A 22,926-nucleotide genomic window follows, 5' to 3' on the forward strand; every position below is an offset into this window, starting at 1 on the left:
TCAGCACTACATAAAAAGAAAAAAAAATTCAAAATGTTAAATAAAATTTTTAAGAAAATCAAATGTTATGTAAAATATTGTATTTTATATGTAGGCCTTTCCAATGTACATTAAAAAAAATTTAACATGCTTTTTTATGAAAAACGAGTGAATTATCCTCATTAAACCATGATTTGTGAGAGGTAAAGAACACCATTTCACTAAATATTGATTGAAATGGTTAATAATGGAGTTAATAATGAGATATAAACAGTTTATTGGGATTTTTTTTGGTTTCTGACACTTTTGGATAATTAAACATGCCCTGGGTCAAACTGACCCACGAACATCAATGTTGTTCCTGAGAAACGAACATAACAAGAGGGTTAAAGCAATAGCTTAACATTTTGGGAAGTTCACTATTTGCTTTCTTTCATGCTTCTTGAATAAGAAGCTAGAGCCACCAGCCGATTACCTTAGCTTAGCATAAAGACTGGAAACAGGAGGAAACAGCAACAATAACAAACACCTTTAACATTCATTACTTAGCACGTTTCTAACATTATGAACTATTCCTTTTATGTTAAACATATGTTAAACCAGCATTAATTTGTCAAAGTTTAGAACAACACTTCTGTTGTTTTTCTCACTTCTGAGATCTACCTCCTCTGCTTACACTGGTTGTGAGTATTACCACATGGTGTTGAGCTGACTATGTCAAAGGAGGGCTTCAGTGTGCCAAGGCGTCCCTTGATGAAGACCTGGCTCTACCAGAGTGAAAGACGGTGGCTCTTAGAGGGCCCAGGGAGCTTTCGGCCACAGATAACCTGGCCTCTGAGATAACAGAAAGGCTAAAATTAGTGTTGTCAGAATGGCTCTTCATAAGAATGCTTGAGATTTCACACTGCACACACACCACTGAACAGACACTAGTAATCATGACATTTTGACTTGACCAATGGATTTTATTGATGCACATTATCATAAAACTGAGATATTTTAACCAGCGTGTAGCTTTTAACTTAAGACTTGTCAGTGGCAACCCACCCACTCATTCATGCAGCAAACCCAGCTCTACACCGTATAATCCAAGAACATTTGGTGTAATTAAAAGTGTCAAATGGATTGATACTTCTGCACCAGTGATTTATAGTTCTCAAAGGTTGTTTGGGTGCTCTCTTCACTGAGTCTACTGTACCTACAGTCGAGAGGAAATGGGGGCAACACCTGGTACAGTAACTGGCTGTCCACTATTGCTTTATCTAGAGACATACTGCATGTAGACAACTAATCTCCTTAGCTTGTTTAATTGTGTGTGTGTGTGTGTGTGTGTGTGTGTTGTCTCTGTACAGTACAGATGTGTGCAATTTATGTTTGGTGTAGCAAAGTCATATCTGACGCTAGATTATTGTTGGAGGCCTATCTTAAAACTAACTTCAAACGATTTCTTATCCACAAGTCTAATCTTGATTAAATACCACCACAACGAAGACCTCAATTCTCTACGCATTCATTTAAAAGTATAGCTGTATCAAGTAGCCCTGTGACTTGATAAACAAATGTGATTTGGCAAAAACCAAACAGATATGAACTTGTGCAGGGGAAGGCAGTCATACAGTTTGGTTACAAGAAACATTTGCTTCTTTTATTAAACAAACTTTCCAGATTTCAAATACCTAATCTAAAACTGAGGCTGAGAATGGAAAGTTTGACTGTGGAAACATTTTATGATGATAAACTCATCACTTGTAACAACGTCTATCGGCCCATGACATCACAAACTCACGAGAGAACGTTCAGTGCCCCCCACCATCTCCATCCACTTTCAAATCTAAATACATGAAGCAATCTTGGGAATGGGGATAGTGTTTGGGGGATTAGCTCCAGTCCAGGTGGTCTTCATTTACCTCCCCCCCAACCCTGTCAGGGGGCTGTGAGCTGCTGTACAAACTCAGCACATGGTCATCACAGTTTCCACATACTTTTGACCTCCCATCCATCTACCTTGTTTTTTAAAAATACATTTCACCATAATCTACCTGTGCACTGCACCTCATAAAAACACCATTGAATCTCTATTAAGCATGATGATGGACTGCATCTCTCATTGTGCTGCCTCTCTCTACAGCTGTGGCACTGGATTATTACTGCAAAATTAAATAGATTGGTGAAGAATAGCAAAGAGGAAGTGCAGATCTAGAAAGTGCAGTTGGCATGTAACTGGTATGGCTTCATCTTTTGTGGAACACTAATGCAGTCAGTGTTCTGAGACTATAAGGAGTGTTGTCTAGAAATAAAAAATTAAAAAGGTCAAAAATAAACTGAGTATAAGAAAAACAGGGAAAGGAGAAGTCAAAGAAAGAGAATAAAATAATTGTGATGACAGCGATGATAATAATGAACTGAAAACAATAGGATAAATGCAGGTCAAACTTAACCACATGTCCTCAACTATACATCTCCCCCATCCTTAAATGGGTGTTTCAGGTATTGTCCCTCTACTAGTTGGGTTTTGAAGTTGTGTAAACAGATCTAAATGGCAGGGAAGCTGCTGAAGATCTGAGAAAAACTGATCAAAGGCACCTTTACATATAGCCAGTGTCAGTGCTATGAATTTGTGTGTGTGTGTGTGTGTGCGTGTGTCCCACAAGGAGATGACAGACATAGATCTGTCTGGTGTGGTTCCTTCAGAGAGGCCCTGGTGTTTTTCGACAGCCTCTGTTTGCACAACACAAGCCATGGAAAGTGTGCTCACCTGCACAAAGCCTCACATGGGCTGCTCTCGTTGGACTGAGGCCACCATATGTACTCAACTAAGCTTAAAAATGTCAATCCAATGTTGACATTTTAAAGAAACACTGGAAACAAATTACTAAATAGACAAGTGGCATGAGTGATGGACACATTTTCAGGTGGAGGCTTTGTGAGTTAAGGACACCTTTATTCTCGACACCTCTTGAGCAAACAAAGAAAGGGAGAGAAAAGAAAGAGTAAGGGTGAGAGAGAGAAAAGCTGAGGGGGGCTGAGTTCAAGACAGCTTCCCTGCTCAGCAAGAGCTGCCTTTGAAAATCCTTTTAACAAAAAGAAATGGGACAAAGTAAATGTCTTTGCAGGAAGTCCAAACTCTGGAGCGTTTTTGCCCATTATTGTTTGAGGTGGCATTGCATGAGAGCTCTTTTGGCTGAGCTGTTTCCATGCAGTCCAATCCTGAGCTAAAAGGGACCACCCATTAGCCTTGTGTGAAGAAATGCCCATTCAGTCTCAGCGCCTATTCACAGACCTGTCTGCCTGTCTCTCTAGGCTTGCTCCTGGCCAGGGATTGTTGCTGGGGAGTGTGTGGGGGTGGAGGGCTGGGGTGAGGAGTGGCAGGGCTCCTAAAAACCAGAGACCTGAGGAACGAAGCCTGGTTGCTCTGGGCAGCCAAACAAGCTGGAGCTAACGAGAGTTGAGGGGCTATCCTGCTGCAGGAGAGCAGGGCTTTGATTCACCTCTCAGCTCCACAGCCATGACCCGGAATAATTGACAACTACAACCTCAGGGGCCAGGCATGGTGAGAGGAAAGGTTAGCACAGTAGGGTGGGTGCATGTTGTGCATAAAGATGACAGTGATACTGACAGCAGGACAATGTGGTGGCAAGTAGCTGTGCAGGAGGTGACAGTGGGGTGAGGAAAGAGGCTGAGTCTCGATTGGCTTTTCTAACAGTTTCCTCGGACTGAGGTGTTGGAATGAAAGGTGCTGGCTTTATTTGTGGCCCAGCCTTCATTTGTGCAATTTAGAACTGGATAACCATAGAATGCACTGAAATTCTGGGCTATTTGTAGGGTTTAAGCTCTGGTTGTGTTTGTACTATTTGGTATAACATTCTTCTGCAGGAATCACAAAGCCCCACTTTTTTTTTTTTTTTTTTTTTAGCAAAAATATGTTTTTGTGTAGGTCTACTGTTGGGATATTAATCTATTGCATTAGAAGATAATGTTTATTTCTTACCGATTATCTGTCAATTATGTGCTGTGGAGTTAAAGAGCAGCCTTGAAAGAACCCTCATGGCTCCAGGAAATGGGATCAGACCCACTTGAGTTCAGCCTCATGTGTCTGCTTCATATTACTCTTCCCAGTATCTAACAATGTGGCTCACATTATGGGATGCTGCACAATACTGTGGTGAGCTCGGAAATTGATTCAGATAGGTAATTCCCTTGAATGCATACTAACTATTTGGACCTTCATCACTTGCAGCGACTTCCCCAAGAGCAACTTACAAATAGACCTTTTAACTATTGTAGCACATTTTACTGGGTGTACCCCTAAATTGAATTTCCTTTGACAGATTAAAGAGCTTTGTGAGTTTTCCTTTCCTTCAATATCTGGCGTGAAACCAAATTTGCCTGTAGGTTTGTGTTACAGCCCACGTAGTTGACAGTGGACCAATGTGTCTGTTAATCTGACCTGATGTTGATGTTCAATATAGCAATATATATCTCAATGTAAGAATGCAATTTGCATAAAAAATACGTAGTATGGATCATACGGACTTCCTTCTGCAACAGCAACTGTCCTGTTACAAGACATCTTGTAGGTACAGAACATAGTCCACATACTGTAGTTTTAAACCATCTCAGTATGGGACATAAATGTGTCTGACAGAGATAATTTAATAGATTACTTTTATTTCCTTTCTGTGGCAGAAAAAAAAAGATTTCTCCTTTCACAAGATGTGGATAGAAAGAAATAACCAACAAGACAGAACAACCCCCTGCAGACAGTTTAAGATTAAGCACATGCAGTCAGGGGCATACAGATGATACAGATGCTCACGTTACAAATAAAGGTGCTGCACAGCAATCAGATATTTGAGCATTACTTCACTGAACCACAGGGTCAGCAAGTGCATGGGAATTTGGGTTCTATGTGGCGTCTAAGACTAGATGCCAACACAGCAGAAATAGCTAGTCTTGTCCCAGAAGAGATTCCTAACACAGAACACCTCGTTTCTCCTCGAGTTTGATGGGGCCCGGAGGAGGAGCCCCCAGAATGCTGATAACTCCCCCCACCATTCACCAGCACTTTGGTTCATATTTTTGTGGCGGTCCATTGACTTTCTCCTTTTCAGTCTCTCTTTAATCCCTGGGTCCATCTCCTCTGTGGCTCTCTACAGAGGGACTATTATTCAGGACCTTATTACGGCGCCCCTCACGGCTTATCTCCTTCCTGGTGACAGTCTTTTCAAGCCTCTCCCTAATGACCTGGGGAAGCTCACATGCTCAACTTCCCAGGGCAGCGGGGCCCCGCTGATGTCAGAGGGTGTGGCCCCCAGGCAGAGGCTCCTGGTCCTGCCAAAGAAATAGAGTAACAGAAGGTTCCTGCCACAGCCACCAACACATCATGCTTTCTTACTCTCTGCCTCTTTCTGCTCCTCATGCAGGTGACAAAGTCAGTATGCAGGGCAACTCCTTCCAAGACCAGGTTTCAGAGGAACTCGGCCCATTTTGATTAAAATGACTCAGATGCTGAGGTCCTCAAAGATGGCATCAGAATCTATTTGGACTAGGTAGATGTACTACTGGTCACACATTAGGGTAATGTCGGAGGAATTTCTTGGTGTAAAGTACCAAACCAAGTAAAAAGAAAAAAAAAAAGTCCAGTGATGCCATTTCATTAGTTAAAAGCTCCAAAACTTATCTTGATATTCCAAAGTGGTCTGCTGGCACACCCTGTGTTACATTCTCTATTCTTAAGCCTTGATTTAAAGTCTTCTACAGCCAATCATTCATCTTTGTCAAGTGAGGATTTAATTACATTTATACGAGTGAAAGCGTTTTATTTTGCTGACATGGAATTTCTTGTCCCAGTAATTTGAATCCCTAAATGGAACTCTGTTTCTGTTCACTCATACTGGCTTGCCTACAATTCCCTTCAACATGTCCAAAACATTGCATTACAATGTACATAAAATATCATGCACAGATGCTATTGAAGTACAGAAACCTCTGGCTGTTTCTAGCCCAGCTTGTTCATTCACATGAAATTTCAAATCACATGAATGCCATAGGAGCCAGCAAGGAGGAACGGACTATCTTTCAGGCGAGTGTGAGTGAACAAGGTGTTCTACTGGTGCACCTTCTAATGATCTTTCCCATCTGTGTCTCTGGGGAGGTTTGAAAAGGACACAGCTCTCGTTCATTTGACCCAAGGAAACAATGAAAGGACTATAATCCAGGTCACCAGAGGGGGCATGATGCTGTCTGCTATGTACACAGATCATGGGAAATGTGATGCAGATGTCTTCCTGCTTCCTCACAAGGCATGCAAGCTTGTCACCCTGGGGCCATGGGGAAATGGCAGGCCGTGTTTGTGTCATAAACTGCTTTAGACTTTGGGAAGACATCTTGAACTAGTCCAGTTAAGAAGGTACTGGCTTTATAGAGGGCATTTACAGCATAAAGAGCTGTAGACATGCGGGGTAAGCCCAAAGGACTTGATGGAGTTTTCTGCTAACAGACCAAAATGTGCAAGCAGATGATTATTTTAAATAAACCCTGATTTCATATGGTTAAAAACTTAAAGGCAAAAAAATGTATTATCCCAACTGCATATATAATTCAGAATGCCCGTTTTCCTACCTGTTCACTTACTGAAAAGTCTCCGTCAGCAGAATTTGTGGAGCCATTTGGAGTGCAGCCAGAGGTGCCCTTTAACCCTCTGCTTTGTGGTTACGTCAGTGCTTCTAGCCACACCTAAACCCACATTTAATTACAGCAAAACACCCCCACACAGCTACCCACCCACCTCTGTCTCCATGAACAATGTTACTAAACAGACAGAGAAACCCTGGGCAGAGAGGTGCGGTAATAACAATGCACCAAGATCAGTTCAGCGAAAGGAGAGCCCACAAGTGCAAGCCCTAATCAACAGGAGCACAAATTTGTACAAAAAGTGTCTTCCTTTCAGTGTTGTCACATTTGTACAGTAAATGTTATCATTTCAACTCTGTGCATCAAAGAATGTATTTATGAAACATTCAGAATAGTACAAAGTCAGCTGATTTTTGCCAATCCAATTTTCTAGTATTTACAATCAAATACTGTATACAGCGACATTAAAACCGTACAAATTACATTGTTTTACACAGAATCCATTTAAGCAAAAGCAAATGTTATGAAAAATATGAGGGCTTTATATGATCTATTCTTGTATATATGACATTTCAGTTTTGTATCAACTCTTGGTAAGAAAACATCCTTGTGGTCTTGTTTACACACTATTAATAGCTTCTTTTGTTATTATGAAAACACTGATGAGACTTTTTCTTTTGGTGAAAAGGCACATCTTTAGACCAGTCATGAATGAAAGTTAGACATTGTGTCGTCTTAATCCTGACAAGTCGACAGTATATCCTGAGATCAGACACACAGTCATTCTGTCCCCTGGTACGGTCTTAACTCTTGTGGTTATGGATCCTGACAACAGAGGTGAGCTAAAAAAGATCCAGCTGGCATCAAAGGAAAAAGGGGGACAAGGGGCTCTGATAATAATGGAAAGTGTTTTGACATCCAGGTTTAAGTAATTATTGGATTTAGATAAGAGGGGAATTCCATCCGATGTCAGGTAAAACAAACAGACAAGAGATTGCAAATTACTCCACCAGCAGCAGAAGCCCCACTGGAGCCTTGGGGTGGGTGCAGCGCACTTGCATTACATCATGGATGTAATCACACATGGAACAATGGAAAAATGCATGTTGGTACAGTGTGTGTGTAAGTGTAGAGCTTTACAGCCTCCCTGTGGGGTCAGCATCAGGGCACAGCTTTTACTGAACAAAAGAAAAGTATTTTTAGTGTTGTTTTATAAATGAAGTGATTTGAGTCCAAAGTAAAGCATTAAAAATGTGAGTAAATTAATTTATTGTAAGTGAAACAATATCTAGTTACAACATGCTTTGATCTTGATACAAAGCCTACTGTGACTCAACTTGTTCCACATCCTTTGATTCTGTGTGATGTCTAAATAGAAATGTTACAGCAAAAATGTAATAGTGGCTTGGGAGGCACTGGTCATTTAGTTTCTTCCAGATACAGGGGGAGACAAGTCCAATTCCTACTAAAGCAATCTCTTAACATGCAGATGCACAGACATGCAGGCATACATGCAACTCAGCAAAACCAAATTGGCTTACTGCAAACTGTGTGGATTACACTCCTAGCTTTTGATATACTATCCAGAGGAGGAATTTTTACACCAGCCAATTACCTCTATCTTGATTCTAGAGTGCACAATATATGTCCAATATAATAGAAGTAGAGGAGACAACAGGCAGAAATAATAGTGGTAACAGTGGGGGTTGAGGTATCACCAACTTTGACATTTGTTGTTGGGCCAATGGCACACAGTGGCTTTTCCAGTCAAAGCAGATGCTTTTATTAAATGTAATCCTAGGTATTATAGGCATGTTCTGTCTGGTGGTGCGGCTGTTTGGAGACATGGAGTTCATGATGTGATTTTCTGGATGAGGTCTGAATGATGACAAGTACTGAAATGTAAAGTTGATAAGAGCTTCTCAAACATCTCAAAGCAAACATTTATTCCTTAAACAGTCATTCCTTCCCTTATTCTTTTTTTTTTTTGTCAAAAACTATTTCTATCTTTTCACAGTTGCTAATCTATTTTATAATCTCATCTGGCAATAAATCAGCATTTACCTCCATTCTGGCACAGGAGGGAGACAAAGTGCACTCCCTGCCCTTTGGCCAAATGCTTACTGTCTGAAAGGACAGAGGTAATGACACCTCTTCATCACTGCTCTGTTATCCACAGACATAATTCCTTATACAGGTAACAGTCCTCACACTCATTCCCCTCCTACTCAGATATGCTGTACTAACCCCCTCCTTTCATCACCCTTAAAACATAGGACCCATAAAAAGTCCAGTATCTGTCTTTCCATCAGTTAACTGTCTGAAACACCTTTGCCTTATCCCTGAGGACCTGTGCTGTGGTTTTGTGTTTATGACGAGAACATAGATTTACTACTGCCAGTAAGCGTTCCTGGATTTAATGACACAGAGCAGTCACTTTACAAAATGTGGTGTGAGGCTGCTGTTGTATCCCAAGATAGCTCCAAATAGTTTCCTCAACACCATTACATATTTCTTCTTAATTGATTGTTTACTTAACCCTTCTCCCAAAAACCAATTGTCCAATCATAGTTAAGTGCCTGTAGCTATGCAAGATATGTACAGTATATCCCCAAAAGCCTTTTCACTCTTAAAAGTACAACTACAAACTCTGAAGCAACAACCTAACCCTGTTGCATCTAAACAGGGATTATGTTAGAATGAAGTGACCTGATCGTTTCTTTATCATAGTGCACTACAGTCTCTAACAACAACGCCATTTCTTTATTTACATGTTAGAACTTTTTTTATATACATACGGTAGTTCCTCTTTTCAGTTAGAGAACATTTTTAAAACAAGATTAACAATAATATTAACAAAGGAGATAAAATGGCACAGGAATTAAAGATAAAAAAACTTAAAAAATTACAGTAATTCTTACATCATCAACAATTGATCAACTAATCTCAGCTGAGGTCAAATGTAACTGCTACTGTTTCGCTACCCCACCACACCAAATACAGCAGTCCAGCCTCTGTAGGCCTGTTGTTAAAATCATTTGCAGATCAATTGAGTCTGGAAAGGATTGTTTGTCACTCAGCGACTGTAGAAAGGACAGTCTTAGGCCTGTAATCTGTGGGACTCAGTTTCCAAACAGTGACACAGTCTGTACTTGCAGTTCTGTGTGGACTCAGCTTGACACTCATCTTCAGCAAATACAGTTACACCATGTAGCAATCACCTTCATATCCCGAAGATGGTGACTGAAGTTAAAAGGATTCACACCAATAATTTACAGCGTTGGGGAGCCACATATTTGAAAGCTGAGTTTTAAGGGAGTTTACCACTTTGATCATTTGTATTCTTTTAATCTATAATTGTGGATATATTTTTTAACTTTCATGTCCCACAGTAGTGACTGCACTGGAATATGTACAAACAGAGCTACAGACAACACTGTTTTGGCTGAGGATGACACCCTCAGATTTACATGACAGCTTAAAACTTGGAAACATCCGCAAGACTTCCTTTATGCAACAGGTTTTTCTTATAGTACAGTGTAAAGATGAAGCATGAGTGACTTTGGAAAAAAGTCAATGTCTTGAGGCAAACACTAGAGGGGTTCAGTGTACAGACATACAACATATAAAACAAGACATTTGTGTACTACTACTGTAGATAACTTCAGCTATTCATGGCTCTAAATCTCCTTCCACAGAAACCATCCAGAAAAAAAAAAAAAAAAAACTTTGACTGAACTCACAGCTCATTTCCACATTGAGCCCATAACCTCTGATGAGGGAACGTGGCTTCATTTTAGGGGGTTGGAAACAATTGTTATAATCTGTTGTTGGCTGGTCAATTGTTCAAATGAGTGTTCTGGGAATCCACCTCAGCTCATAAAATCTAGAAATTAACATAACCACATTTCAAAAGGCATATGTTGCGTGATCTGGACCAATAAAAAAGGAATAGCAAGATGCAATTAATTCAACCCCGATATTTTTCAGCTGGAGATAAAAGGAATTCTTACACATTTTGCACAGTTATCTGTTTGTGCTCTGATTGCTGGGAGACTCGTCTTATTTGGAAAGGTTCCGTTTAATCTGGTCGTACGGAGAACAAATTGTGGTCAAATGTAATACTACATTTACTTTAATGGTGTGTTCCCTGGATTTACAGTTAATAGTGGACCTCAATTTTGCAAGTACTGCCTTTGATAAAAAGTTCTAAATTGAAGGTTCATGTTCTAGCTTTTGCTGAAGCAATATACAACTACCTATTAAGCTGAAGTTCATAACTGAGGTCAGGTGATGATGCCTATGCAAGTTCCATTTGCTGAGGAAGGCAGAATGAGTTAAAATCTGAAAGCTCTGGAAAAGTAAGTTTCAAATATTTTATTACAGGTTTGAATTCATGCTCTACTTAGCTACTGTTTTGATCAAAATATGAGTAAGATCGGACTCATGATAAAGGAAGGTCATTTTTTCCCCATAGCTCTCAAACACAGTACCACCCTGTCCACTGTTGTGTTTAAGCCGACCATAGTCTAAGTGCTGTAGCCTATACAGTGGATGCAGTCATATTATCCATTGCCTCCATTATTCTTGTGTTGTTCTTTTATAGGCCACTAAACATTGGCACCAACAGTTTTCATGATACAAGATAAATCCATGGGATTAAGAAGATTCAGCATTTTAGTTGCGTTTTGTAAGAGAATCACTGTAAGAGACCCACTACACTACACTCTCCCTTGGGTTATTTATCCAGCTAAAGACCAGTATTTTCAAAAGTATTACAGGATAATAATACAAGGGGAAAAAATTTGAATAGAGAGATCAGAAAACCTTAAACAAATTAGGAATTTGTAACCCATTAAAAAAATCTGCTTTAGTGTCCCAGCCAAACTGGGGTTGAAACCTTCCTCAAGGGTCTCAAACTACGTTCCTCTCAAACGTTTTGGAATTCTACTTGCAAACTTACACGGCAGAAGTAAGAACAAAAGGAGAGACTCAGACATCAGTGACTTGACCCTTGACTTCTCACTAGCAGCCAATCAGTCTGCCATTCTCAGAAATCAATTATCTTCTCAGAATCGAAAGACAAAGTGTTTTTTTTTGCCTTCTACTCATCTGTGTAATAAGTTTCCGACTTGCTGCTTAATGCCAGGGGAATGTTAATGTTAGAAACTGCAGCACATGTGTTTTGCGGCTGTGAGGCTACGGATTAACACTGGATTACAGGGTCCCTGCTGGGATGTCAAAGGGCGATGCAGGCTCCTTTCACCTCCACCCTTACTGGTGCAAAGCATTAGTGCCAGAGGGGGGTTACCTACCATCAGTGATCAGAAGGCCTTTTCAGCTCTCAGGGTCAGTACTGACCTGAAGCAGTCCCCCTTTCCCATGAATTACACTCTAGGTATATCTTGGCAAACCCACACAAAAGGTTCCACCATAGAAATCTGAATCCAAACAATGGAGGCCATAGGCTCAGCAAGGGCCACCGTGCAATCCAGAGCTCTGCCCATAGGAAAGTGAGGCATTGTGTAGATACAATACAGAGTGGGAGCTCGCATTATCAAACAGCAGAAAGAGTCAAATGTATGAAGAATGAAAACTACAAAAAACACTGCTGATTAAAGTAAACTAAAATTTTACTTGGTTTGATACTGACTAGTCATTACAATTGCCATTTTGGATAATGATTAAATGAACAGAAAGCCAGGTCATCTCTCTTGAAATCCACAGCAAAACTTTGCTAAAATACAAAGGTATTGGTGTCAACTTTAAAAGGGGACAGACAATTGAACAGTCAAAATAAAGACAAGCTAATGCTAGCCACTTGAACACACACCTCCAGGGACCATTTCCAAACTTTTAGACCCAACTGTCCACTGAACATACAGTGATAGATCAATGTGACTGTGTCACCATGTTTACATATACATGACTGAAGACTTTTGGGCAGACACCTTTCTCCTTCCTCATATAATCCTCTTCACAGTTTATCACCTAGTGCTTGAGTTTTCTATCATGAAATGTGTCCAGCAATAAATGTCTTCATACACAATGCCCTAAATGTCATCCCATTTATCCAATTTCATACCCTTCCAAACTTGTATGTACTGTAGTTTCAGTGCCAGTACAGTGGGGTCTGGGTCTGTAATGCAGCATCAGGCCTTGAGGAACTTGCAGTGAGCAAACAGACTGACACTTGCTAAACAAAAGCAGTATCTGAACACTCAACATGCAATCCCAAACTGAAACATTCCCATGTTTATCAGATCAAGTATTTCTCAATTTTGTGCTCTTGTCAAGTTAGAAGACAAGAGCAAATGTATTCAGTTCTGAAAAAAGGACTAATGCATATTAGATGCAATAACTATACTGATGCTATGCTAAAACAACACATATACCTAAAGGTTTGTGCCCATGTGTCTTGCTTGAATTGCTCGCATCTGCTTTGCCTGACTTGTGGCTTTTTGCCAAACCTCCCAGAATACACAGGGGCTAACAAGTAGCCTTCAAGCAGTGGAGATACCAGGGGAGGCTGTTCTTTTTGTTCTCATGCTGGTGCGCTTGGCTGGACAGATAATTTTGGGATTGTGGCCAAAGATTTTAGAGGAAATATGAGAGCACAACCTCCTGCAATCAGGCAGTGTCGGTGACCACTCGAGTGCATCGCAAAAGTGAGCTGCCAATCAAGATGCTGCCAGATCAGTCCTGAAAAGTAGACTGCTAATGAGCTATGGATGTTGTTGCATGACTATGTGCTGAGGACCAGTGTGAGTTCTGGGGAAGTGAGGACATTAGAACTGGTCCTCACTTTCTGACACACATTCAAAGGGCTGTATGAAGGTTAAGACCCTAACCACCATATTAATCATTGAGTGTTAGAGTTTGTAGCTTTTGTTGACATAGTTTAAGGTTAGAGCTAGGCATGTAGCAGTTAAGGTTATGGCAAGTCTCCGGGTAATGAATGCAGGTCATTGTAAAGTCCCCACAAGGAATGAAAACAAATGTGTGTGATTTTCATAAGCCCAGGGGAAAGGTTGGACAAGCAAACAGCTGCTACAGATATTTTCCTGGATGTGCTACAACCCACACAGAAGAGAAATACGGAGGCAATTAGATCTTACTGTTCATAACTCGGTTTTTTTTTAACACAAAAAATGATGTGAATTTCTGGCTGACTGGAGTCATGATGTATCGCATCATATGAAGTCTCATCATTTGCAAGCATTCTGCACAGAATCACATTTGTTTTCTGGGAATGTCACCAACCAGTTTTGATCCAGTTTTCTGGCCACTTATGAAAAGTTGCAAGCCACTACTGCCCTCTATGTGTTACTGCGGTCCAGTAGGACTCTTGAATGCAGCTATAAAAGGTTCTGAATTCTAGCAATGAGACACATTCCAATATAAAAGCTAATGAAATGCTGTTCACTTTTAGGGAGTTTCTTTTGAAAAATTCATTAAACTGGACCAACAGTGAAAGGAGACTGACTCCCCGCAGTGAACTGCTCAATGTCCATTAATGACATCGCTAAAAGCCTTGTATGGACAGGCAGTGGGCATACAGACATACAGTGAAACGCTCTTATTCAATCCTGATGATGTGCCCATACCCCCTGTTGCTCCCCTCTGTCTCCCAAGTGAGCCCTGCCTTTCATTTGGCTCATTAGAATTCCAACATGGGGGACCTCTGATGAGCCGAGTGAACTGTTACACTACAAGACAAGATTACTAATTAATAACAGAGACTGTACACACCACCTCTATGGTGTTGACTTGTGAACATAAATCTGCCAGTTTTTGTCTAATGAGTTGGATCCACCCATCTGAAGCCAGTAAGTACTCAAAGCAACACATGCAGACATTTAATCAGAGGGCATTTTGCATCTCATCTTATTGTAGGTGTACATCTAATTACTTAAGCCTCAAGTGTTCAGCCTGAATATTGGTATACAATTTCAATATATGCAACGAGAGTAGACGTTAGCAGCCCCTTACCTCCAGTTTGTGCATGTACGGCGTTATCACTACATGCAAGTCACAGAGACAAGCATCTTTTTCTTTATACCTTGCCTTTAACCTATTGTAATTTAATTTATTGTTCTTCAGTATCCTACAGAGTTTTGAAGTGTACTCAGGTCTCCCTTGAAAATGATATCTTAATGACAGTTAAAGCATACATTTTTTTCTTTTTACAGTATTTTCAAAATCTTCATTAGACAAGTCTTCCTCAAAGTAAAAAAAAAATATTTAGATACATCAACATGTACCAACTTGTGTTAATATTCAGGATATGTATCTATATTATTTTTCTACTATTTACATAAAACATTTTGCTTGTGTCATACAAAACATGCAAGGCAGTAACTACTTAGCCTAGATTAAAAATAGAATCATAATTGGGTTTATAAACTTTTATTTTGCTGGAGATGGAACATTGTTTGATCTAGAAGGGCATAAAAGCCTCAGAGGATTCTGGAAATAGCTTAACTGAAAGTCTCCCAGAAAAACAGACTTAGCTCTCTGACACAAACATAATGATAATAGATGAGAGGCACAAACTGGGTCCAACAGCCTTCTCATCTCACCTACTGTTTCTAGTACTGGCTCTCATTTCATCTGCCTTTGTTTACCAGGGAGGCTTCGTGGACATCATGAGACTTCCTCTGATCACTTCCTCCACCTGCAGAGTTTCTCTCCAGTGATTTAAGCCACTCTGGCACATCTCCTACCTCTGGCCTTGTTCCCAAACGATGTGCCAGCTCCCTCTCATAGTTATTGCGTGCCCTCTCTTCCGTTGGTTTCCTTTTTTTTCCCCCCACTTCCGTTTCTCTCCATCTTACTCATCTCTCTCACTTGCTCTTCTTTCTTCCCTTACCCACCATCTCCGCTCTGTCCTTCTCTTCTCCTCCACATTGGCTCACTGCATCTACCAGCTCACCATGGGAGAGCCCAGACTTTGGCCAGGCTCCCTGGCTCTTCGTGTGAACTGTGTGTGCGGCATCGGGATCCACTAAGGTTAGAAGAGACATGCAGGAGATGATTAGGCACTTCAAAGAATCTCTTTTGCACAGGTGTGAGGGCTCTCCCATGTCAGCAGATGCAGTGACACAAACACACACACACTGCATTAATCTGAAAGCTTGGCAGCTTGTGGTTGCACGTTTCCATCAAACGTGGAGCTCCTTTGAAGGTCTCAGACACCAGGCAATATCTTTACATTACAAATATAACACCTTATTGTTCATGACTTCAGGCTTGTGTTGACACCCTAATGCAGTGCACCCACTGTGCACATGCATACACAAAAGAACAGAGTTGTAGATACTCGGCCACGCAGCAAAAGCACACAAACTAACATCTACAGTTACACATTTCATTTTGTGTATGTAATCAAATGACCCCACACCCATGTTTGAAAACACTGACAAGCACTCCCAACTCATAAATTCAGGATTGTGTTTTTTTAAGCTGTATGAAACATCAGGAATAAAGAGACTACAAGCCCTTGGCCACACACAATTGCAGTAATGGCCCTCATTATGCTGTTCCATGTATTAAATAACTTAATTGTAGTTTGTTTACACATGTGGTGAAGTCTCCTTTTCATGTAATTCAAAGCATGCACATTCATTGTCAGAAAATATAAAAAGTCAAACAAATAAAACATCTGTTTATAACTCACTGGTGCACAAACAAGCTTTTATTATGTGGAGTTTCATGCTCTGTGTCATCCATTCAGCTTACAAACATAACACACAGGGCTGCGTGTGACAGTGGCATCTCAGGTTAGATCATCTCGGGTATTTCGTTTTCATGGCATAAAAGAAAAAACATGCTCAACTATGACAAACCATAAGAGTTTTTTTTTTTTGTCCAGGACTCATCAAAATCAAATTTAGCTTTAAAGGATTGTTTTTGTAGGGGTGGTGGTCTGTTGTTTCCAGACTCACTTTTCAGCATGCATGTTTTTTGTTCTATCATTTGCTTTTGTCCAGCGTAACCAACAATAAAATAAACGCTTTCAACTTGCATTGGAACAAGATAGATACCATATAATGAAGTCATTCATACACATATTTCAGTAAGAACCTTCATCCAATTTCCATTCCCTGCACACTGCGTTTGCTGTAGTGCTAACGTTATCATGGTAATAGGCTAAACTAAGATGAACATGTAAAAATTACAACTGCCAAATATTAGCCCATTAACACGATCATTGCAGTGTTACAGTATGGGCATGTTAGCAAGTAAACACCATTTGGCTTTTGTTGCTTAAGTTACTACAGTCAGAGTTACTAGCATTGCAACTGAATTCTAATTTAGTTTTGTCTCAAATGTTTTCTCATTTTTAGCATAATATTCTTCACAAACACACCTCATCACCCCACCTATCCAGCCAAGCCATCCAGTCCACATGGAAATGATCACAATTCAACAAGGTAAATAGCAACTACAACACCATAAACAGCCTAAGTATTGCTACTCAAACAGTAAGTATTACTCTAAGCACTTTGGGGCAAATGCAGCCATTTATTTGCCAATCGTGTTTGACACAGATTGGGTTTGATGAGACTGCTTGTTTCATACAGCTTTAAAGCTTAAAAGAGGAGCTCAAGTTGGAGAATACCTTTTCCCCCCTTTTGTGATGCATCTGGTGTGCTTTTCCAGTACCAGTGGTTTTAGCTGCACTGGCTGACCTCTACAGTAAGTAAATGTTTAGTGTTCAGTTCTTACCTGCTTCTATTCAGTCAGCAAGACCCTTGATAGAAACAGATCAGGTACTGCCAACAGAAAGAGAGTGAGAAATGAGCAAAATGATGGAACTGGTAAGATTAAAAAGCATAATTCACAAAAAAAGGCAGAATCAAAACAAGACTGGTATCTGCTATCGCTCTAAAATTAGGTCTCTGGTAGAATCATTTAATTTGAAGGTCCAAATTCTGAGTATGAATATACATCCACGATATGCTCTAAAGAATGCTGCTACCATTCTACACCTCCACACCTGCCAGTGATTTTGCAAAATGACAACAAACTGACCTGACCAATTAATCTTAACTGAATGCAGCTGCAGCCAGGTTCTAAATCTTGTGAACATCCCTCCCAGAACAGTGGAGGCTGTTATGGTTTTGGCAAGTGGTGTTTAACAATCACACATGGGTGCAATGTCAACATACTCTTACATATAGTCATAAAGGTGCATATTGGGATACCACTGGGATCTACTGTATCGGTAACTGTCAGTATCACAAGAACAAACAAATGTAAGGACATTCATGCAGTAGATAAGAAAAAAACACATTCAAGTGTTAATACAAATGGAAAATGGAACTGTCCTATTTTATCACACTGATTCAACAAGATAAATGTAATAAAAGGGTAATAAACTATAATTTATTTCGTCATGTTTTTTTGGTTTTGCCCAAAACATTCTGAAAAGAAATATTCATACAAATTAAAAACTATTATTCAGTATAATGACAGTAGAAACTCAATATAAAAAACATACAGCCAGTTTAACCATGCTTTAAAACTGAAATAAAATAAAGCAGAAGTCATGACATACATCCTCAGGAAAATGATCATTAAAAAACAAAATCAAAGTAGTTTAGAGAAGTGAGGTCTCCTTGTTGTCCACTAGAGGGCGTCTTAATGCCGTGAACCTACAAACAACCACAGGACTTCGGTCGCCCTTCGTTTCAGTTTCTGCTTTCTAGTTTCCCAGAAAAGCTGGAGAACAGAACCACAGTTAGTCAACTTTGCTCTTATTGACGTCGGCAGTGCACAGAGTGAGAACGATCCTTTAATATTATCACTGCCTTTTATTTCCGTATTGTAGGTGGCGACTTCTACAGGAAAAGACCCTGAGTTAATTTTCGGGAAGTTGCTCAATATCGGAAAGCCACATTTTACTCAACCGTGAGATAAATGTTAGTATTCTGCACGTATGGGTGAATTCAGTGGCCTACAATTAACGCGGTAACAACTATCTAAATGGATATTATGTCAGTATAACTCAGATGAATCCTGAACTCAGGTTGCGTCAGTAGTTTCTGCTACAATGGATATTTCAGTAACTTCCGCTACTTACATCCGCAACCTCAGTTATAGTTTACGCCGCAAGTTGTCAGATTTTTTGGACCCTCAAGACAGGTGGAAAGATGTTATTGTGTCGATACGGAAGCCGGGTGGGGAAATGAGGTACCCTCAGCACCATGTGAGGTAGGTGATTAAAGTTGGCCACTGTTTTCTTGTTTCAGTGCTGTCTGTCTGTCTGTCTGTCTAACGTTAGTCTATCCAATCGTTGTCTTGTCAGGAGATTTGAAGGCCTTGTTGCACAGGGGAGAAGTCCCACATTGGAGCTGCTGAATGACTGGGGGACCACCAACAGTACAGTGGGAGAACTAGTAGACATTTTGAAGAGTCACAAGTTAGTGGCTGCTGCCAGTGTTCTGCTACCTGGTACGGTTTGAAAACCATAAAGTAATAATAACCCCAGTGTAACCCCCATCCCCACAGTGTTAAACAAGCTTTTTCTGTTGCTTTTAGCTCACATAACAGGACAGTAAAAAAAAAAAAAAAGCATGCTTTTGATTTGTGCACCATATCAAATTATAAGTGTTTGCTTTTTTAAATCACACACAGTGGAAGAGGCCACCTCAGCAGGTACACAGCAGGCCTCTCCAGCTGTAGACACAGACAGTGCCCTTCCAACCAGGCTTCTGGGTGAGAGAGAGGCACAGCCGCCACCTGTCAGCTCTGCTGTGCACACACAGATTCTGCTGGAGAGCAGTGAAGCCGAACACACAGGTAGCTGTACTTTTACTTGTTTATGCCTTCCACAGCGATCTGTTAATGAGAGATGGTGGTGAAGCATATGAGGTTAAGCTGTTATTGTCAGCTGAATACCTGCAGTTCAGTTAATTAATTAGCATAATGATGATACTTTGCATGTTTTGTTGTTAACTGAAATACAGCATATACCACAATGTAAAGATACTTCATTAAAAGTCATGTAAAAGTACAGAAGTTCTATCAGCAAAATGTTCTTGAAGTTTCAAAAGTAAATGTACCTGTTAAACTGAAAAATGACCCCAGTGGCACATGTAATTATTAGTATACTGCAATCATGACTGTTGCTGATGGAGATGATGCTAATTGTATATAATGGTAATATACAGTATCTAATAATAATAATATGTGATGCTATACACATTACTCACCACCAGCTGGCAGCAATGTGGTCTTACCCACAAAAGGGTGAGTGAAACCTTTGTATCTGTACTTCACTAGGTTTCTCCAGCTTCCTCTACAATGATCTGATGGAAATTACAGGCAACTTTGATGACCGCCCCATGTCAGACGGCGGCAGCAGACTAGGAGAGGGAGGCTTCGGCACCGTATACAAGGGGCTCCTGAATGGTAAACCTGTTGCAGTGAAAAAACTAAATCCAGTAAGTGGTAATATAAACATACTAACTGTTCGTAACTTTGTAGGTCTCATAAATCACAAGACTAAGTATTATCTAATTTAGATGGATGACATCTCGCTCGACGAGCTGCGAGTTCAGTTCAACCAGGAGATCCAAACTCTGAAAATGTAAGTTTCTTCTTCTGTCTGTGTCCTTACTACTCAGTTGGCTTTTGGGTGACTCAGAGATTCCTCATTAACATTACATTTTATAAACTAGATCAGGGAAGCTGCTTCTGAATCTTAATCAAAGTATGGGATTTGATGTCCCATTGATGTCTGGATGTAAGCCGGGGATAAAAAAATATATAAATTTGTGCACTTAAAGCTAGACTGTGTAGTTGTCCATTTCTTTAAGGTTAACATACTGTATGTTAGCATAAATATGTCTGTTTTCCTGATGTTTGTTCCACAGGTTGAAACATGAGAATCTAGTAAACATGGTTGGATTTTCCTGTGACCAACAGCACCCATGTTTGGTGTATGCCTTCATGGCAAACGGCTCTTTGCTTGACCGACTAGCTTGCTCAGTAAGCACCATCTACACTTAAAAACTCAGTCTTTTGGCAGTTCTGCTTTTACAGATAGTTCAGTTGTTGTGTCCATGCTCTGTCCTTCTAGGACGATAGTCCTCCACTGTGCTGGCGACAGAGGTGCTTGATAGCTGAAGGGACAGCAAGGGGCTTGGAGTATCTGCACTGTAACCATCATGTCCACAGAGATGTTAAAAGGTACATAAAGTGAGGTCACAGTTCCCTTTAAATGTTTTTTTCTTAAAGGAATAGTTCAACATTTTGGAAAAACACATTCACTTTCTCAATGACAGTTAAGAAAGAAGAAAGTTACCAGTCTCAGATCTTTTAAATATGAAGTTTCAGCCGATGTCTAGTTAGCATAGCTTAGCATAAAGACTGGAAACAGGTTCATATTTAACATGAGAGACTCAAGAGTGGTATCATATTTCTCATCTAACTCACAGCAAGAAAGTGAATAGGCATGTTTCCCAAAATGTCCAACTATTGCTTTAACATGAGCAGAAAGATACGAGTGTGATGTGTTCGACTGCTCACGTAATCTTTTTTGATCCTGTTAGTGCAAATATACTGTTGGATGAAAAATTTGTGGCAAAGATCTCGGACTTTGGGTTGACAAGAGCATCGGCTAAACGGACATCAACAACCATGATGACAGAGAGGATTGTGGGCACTCGTGCATACATGGCACCTGAGGCGCTCAGAGGAGAGATCACGCCAAAATCGGACGTTTTCAGCTTTGGAGTGGTAGACTTTCTGCAGATACATACACTGTGCTACACACTGTACTACACAATACACTCTATACACATCTAGTGACAATTACATAAACTGTGTACTCAGATGTACTGTATTAGTAGCTATAAATGTCAAATATATTATTATCCTTTCTTTGACACTGGTTGGATGATTTATGGGATCAGTGCTGTACAAAACTGCCTGTCCTTCCAGATAGCACAGCTTGTATAGTACAGTATATCTTATTAGCACAGCTGTGGAAACACTACAGTGTCTGTGAAGCTATGAGAACCACAGTGGGATAATAAAGGCTTTCTGTCCTTTAGAGCTGTATGATTAACCCCAAATCCCTGTCATGTACAGGTGCTGTTAGAAATACTGTCTGGGCTCTCGCCAGCTGATGAAAACCGTGAGCCACAGTTCTTGGTAAGCAGCACAAAGGAGGCTTTCGCTGTCTATTTGTCAGCATGCATTTACAGTTATTAAAAACTTTGTGTTTAATCACTAATGGCATGCTCATTTGGTAGAAATTAAATACTAATTGAAAAAGATTTGGATTCGAGTGTCATGTTAATACACAAATCCAGTTTTTGGAGCTGATGAAAGTGGACATATGCAAATCATGTACCTCTAGCATAATAAAAACACTAATATTGACTTGGAAACTAAGCAATGTTCACCTGAAATCATGGTTTTGAAAGCTTATCACAGCCCTCAGCCAACTGTTGTGTGCCTTCCCCTTCCTCGCTCTCCCAGATGGAGGTTAGGTATGATATAGATGATGATGACGAGGAGCTGACTCTGGAGGAATTTGTGGACACAAAGATGAGAGACTGGGAGCTCAGCCAGGTGCAGAGTGTCTACTCTTTGGCCTGCAGCTGCCTCCATGACAGGAAAAACAGACGGCCAGCTATCAAACAGGTACAGTCAGTAAAGGCAGCTATTGAGGAGTATAGTTCTAGTTAGTGTGTTGGTATCTGTACCATTTAAGTCACCTTGAGCAAGATACAGTACTCAAATGCTGATATGTATAGTACACAAATCCATCTGTACCTTACTCTCAGGCTTCAGCAGCCTGAGTTAAACATTTGACATGGGCATGTTCTGTTATAACAGAGAGGCAAGACTTAATAATTCAATTGGCAATAGTAGTTATTAATATTGATATGTCTTAACAGGTCCTGGCTGAGCTCAAAGGAGTTGTCAAAAACATATCACTGGATTTTCAGCCGTAGCAGAACCAAGATCATGTTCCAGCCAATGCCAAGACTGACAACTTGTTCTCCACAGGTTCAGAGAAGTTGCTTGTTGACTTGTGAAAGAAATACTTAAACAGTCACAATCTCTTTGTGTAATAAACCTTTTTAAAGCTTAATTTTAAGTGACTTACTATATTTTTGGTAAGAAGCATGTGGCTTTGTTTTTAGAGCTGTTAGCTGTTACAGAAATACTGCAGTACACTGAACTGGCATCAAGCATATCAGATGGTTTGATGGACACAGCTGTAATTTCAAAAGTGTTTCTATCATGTATTTACTGTGAAGACAAGAGGAATAAAGTTAATGAAACAAAAAC

General features: G+C 40.2%; 1 protein-coding gene across 2 annotated transcripts; it reads left to right on the top strand.

Moving 5' to 3' along the window:
- Window positions 1-18,247: 18,247 nt before the first annotated feature.
- Window positions 18,248-22,925, top strand: irak4 (interleukin-1 receptor-associated kinase 4). Of its 2 annotated transcripts, XM_020622516.1 has the most exons (11): window positions 18,248-18,831; window positions 18,926-19,071; window positions 19,255-19,419; window positions 19,903-20,063; window positions 20,145-20,209; window positions 20,496-20,610; window positions 20,702-20,811; window positions 21,174-21,360; window positions 21,715-21,777; window positions 22,108-22,272; window positions 22,530-22,925. In XM_020622516.1, exons 1-11 carry the CDS (start codon window positions 18,671-18,673, stop codon window positions 22,584-22,586), a joined length of 1,395 nt encoding a protein of 464 aa, XP_020478172.1. In that variant the 5' UTR covers window positions 18,248-18,670; the 3' UTR covers window positions 22,587-22,925. The 2 variants fall into 2 exon arrangements, with proteins under 2 accessions (XP_020478172.1, XP_020478181.1); XM_020622525.1 differs by lacking the exon at window positions 22,530-22,925 and having other exon boundaries at window positions 22,108-22,332.
- Window position 22,926: the final 1 nt, after the last annotated feature.

Source organism: Monopterus albus, unplaced genomic scaffold, assembly GCF_001952655.1.
Source record: "Monopterus albus unplaced genomic scaffold, M_albus_1.0 scaffold7.1, whole genome shotgun sequence".
Taxonomy (NCBI): Eukaryota; Metazoa; Chordata; class Actinopteri; order Synbranchiformes; family Synbranchidae; genus Monopterus; species Monopterus albus.

Coding starts and splice junctions, on each gene's coding strand:
- irak4 (XM_020622516.1), top strand. CDS start 18,671: ATGGATATTTCAGTAACTTCCGCTACTTACATCCGCAACCTCAGTTAT. Junction 19,072..19,254: donor TGCCAGTGTTCTGCTACCTG/GTACGGTTTGAA, acceptor AATCACACACAG/TGGAAGAGGCCACCTCAGCA. Junction 20,064..20,144: donor CAGTGAAAAAACTAAATCCA/GTAAGTGGTAAT, acceptor TATCTAATTTAG/ATGGATGACATCTCGCTCGA.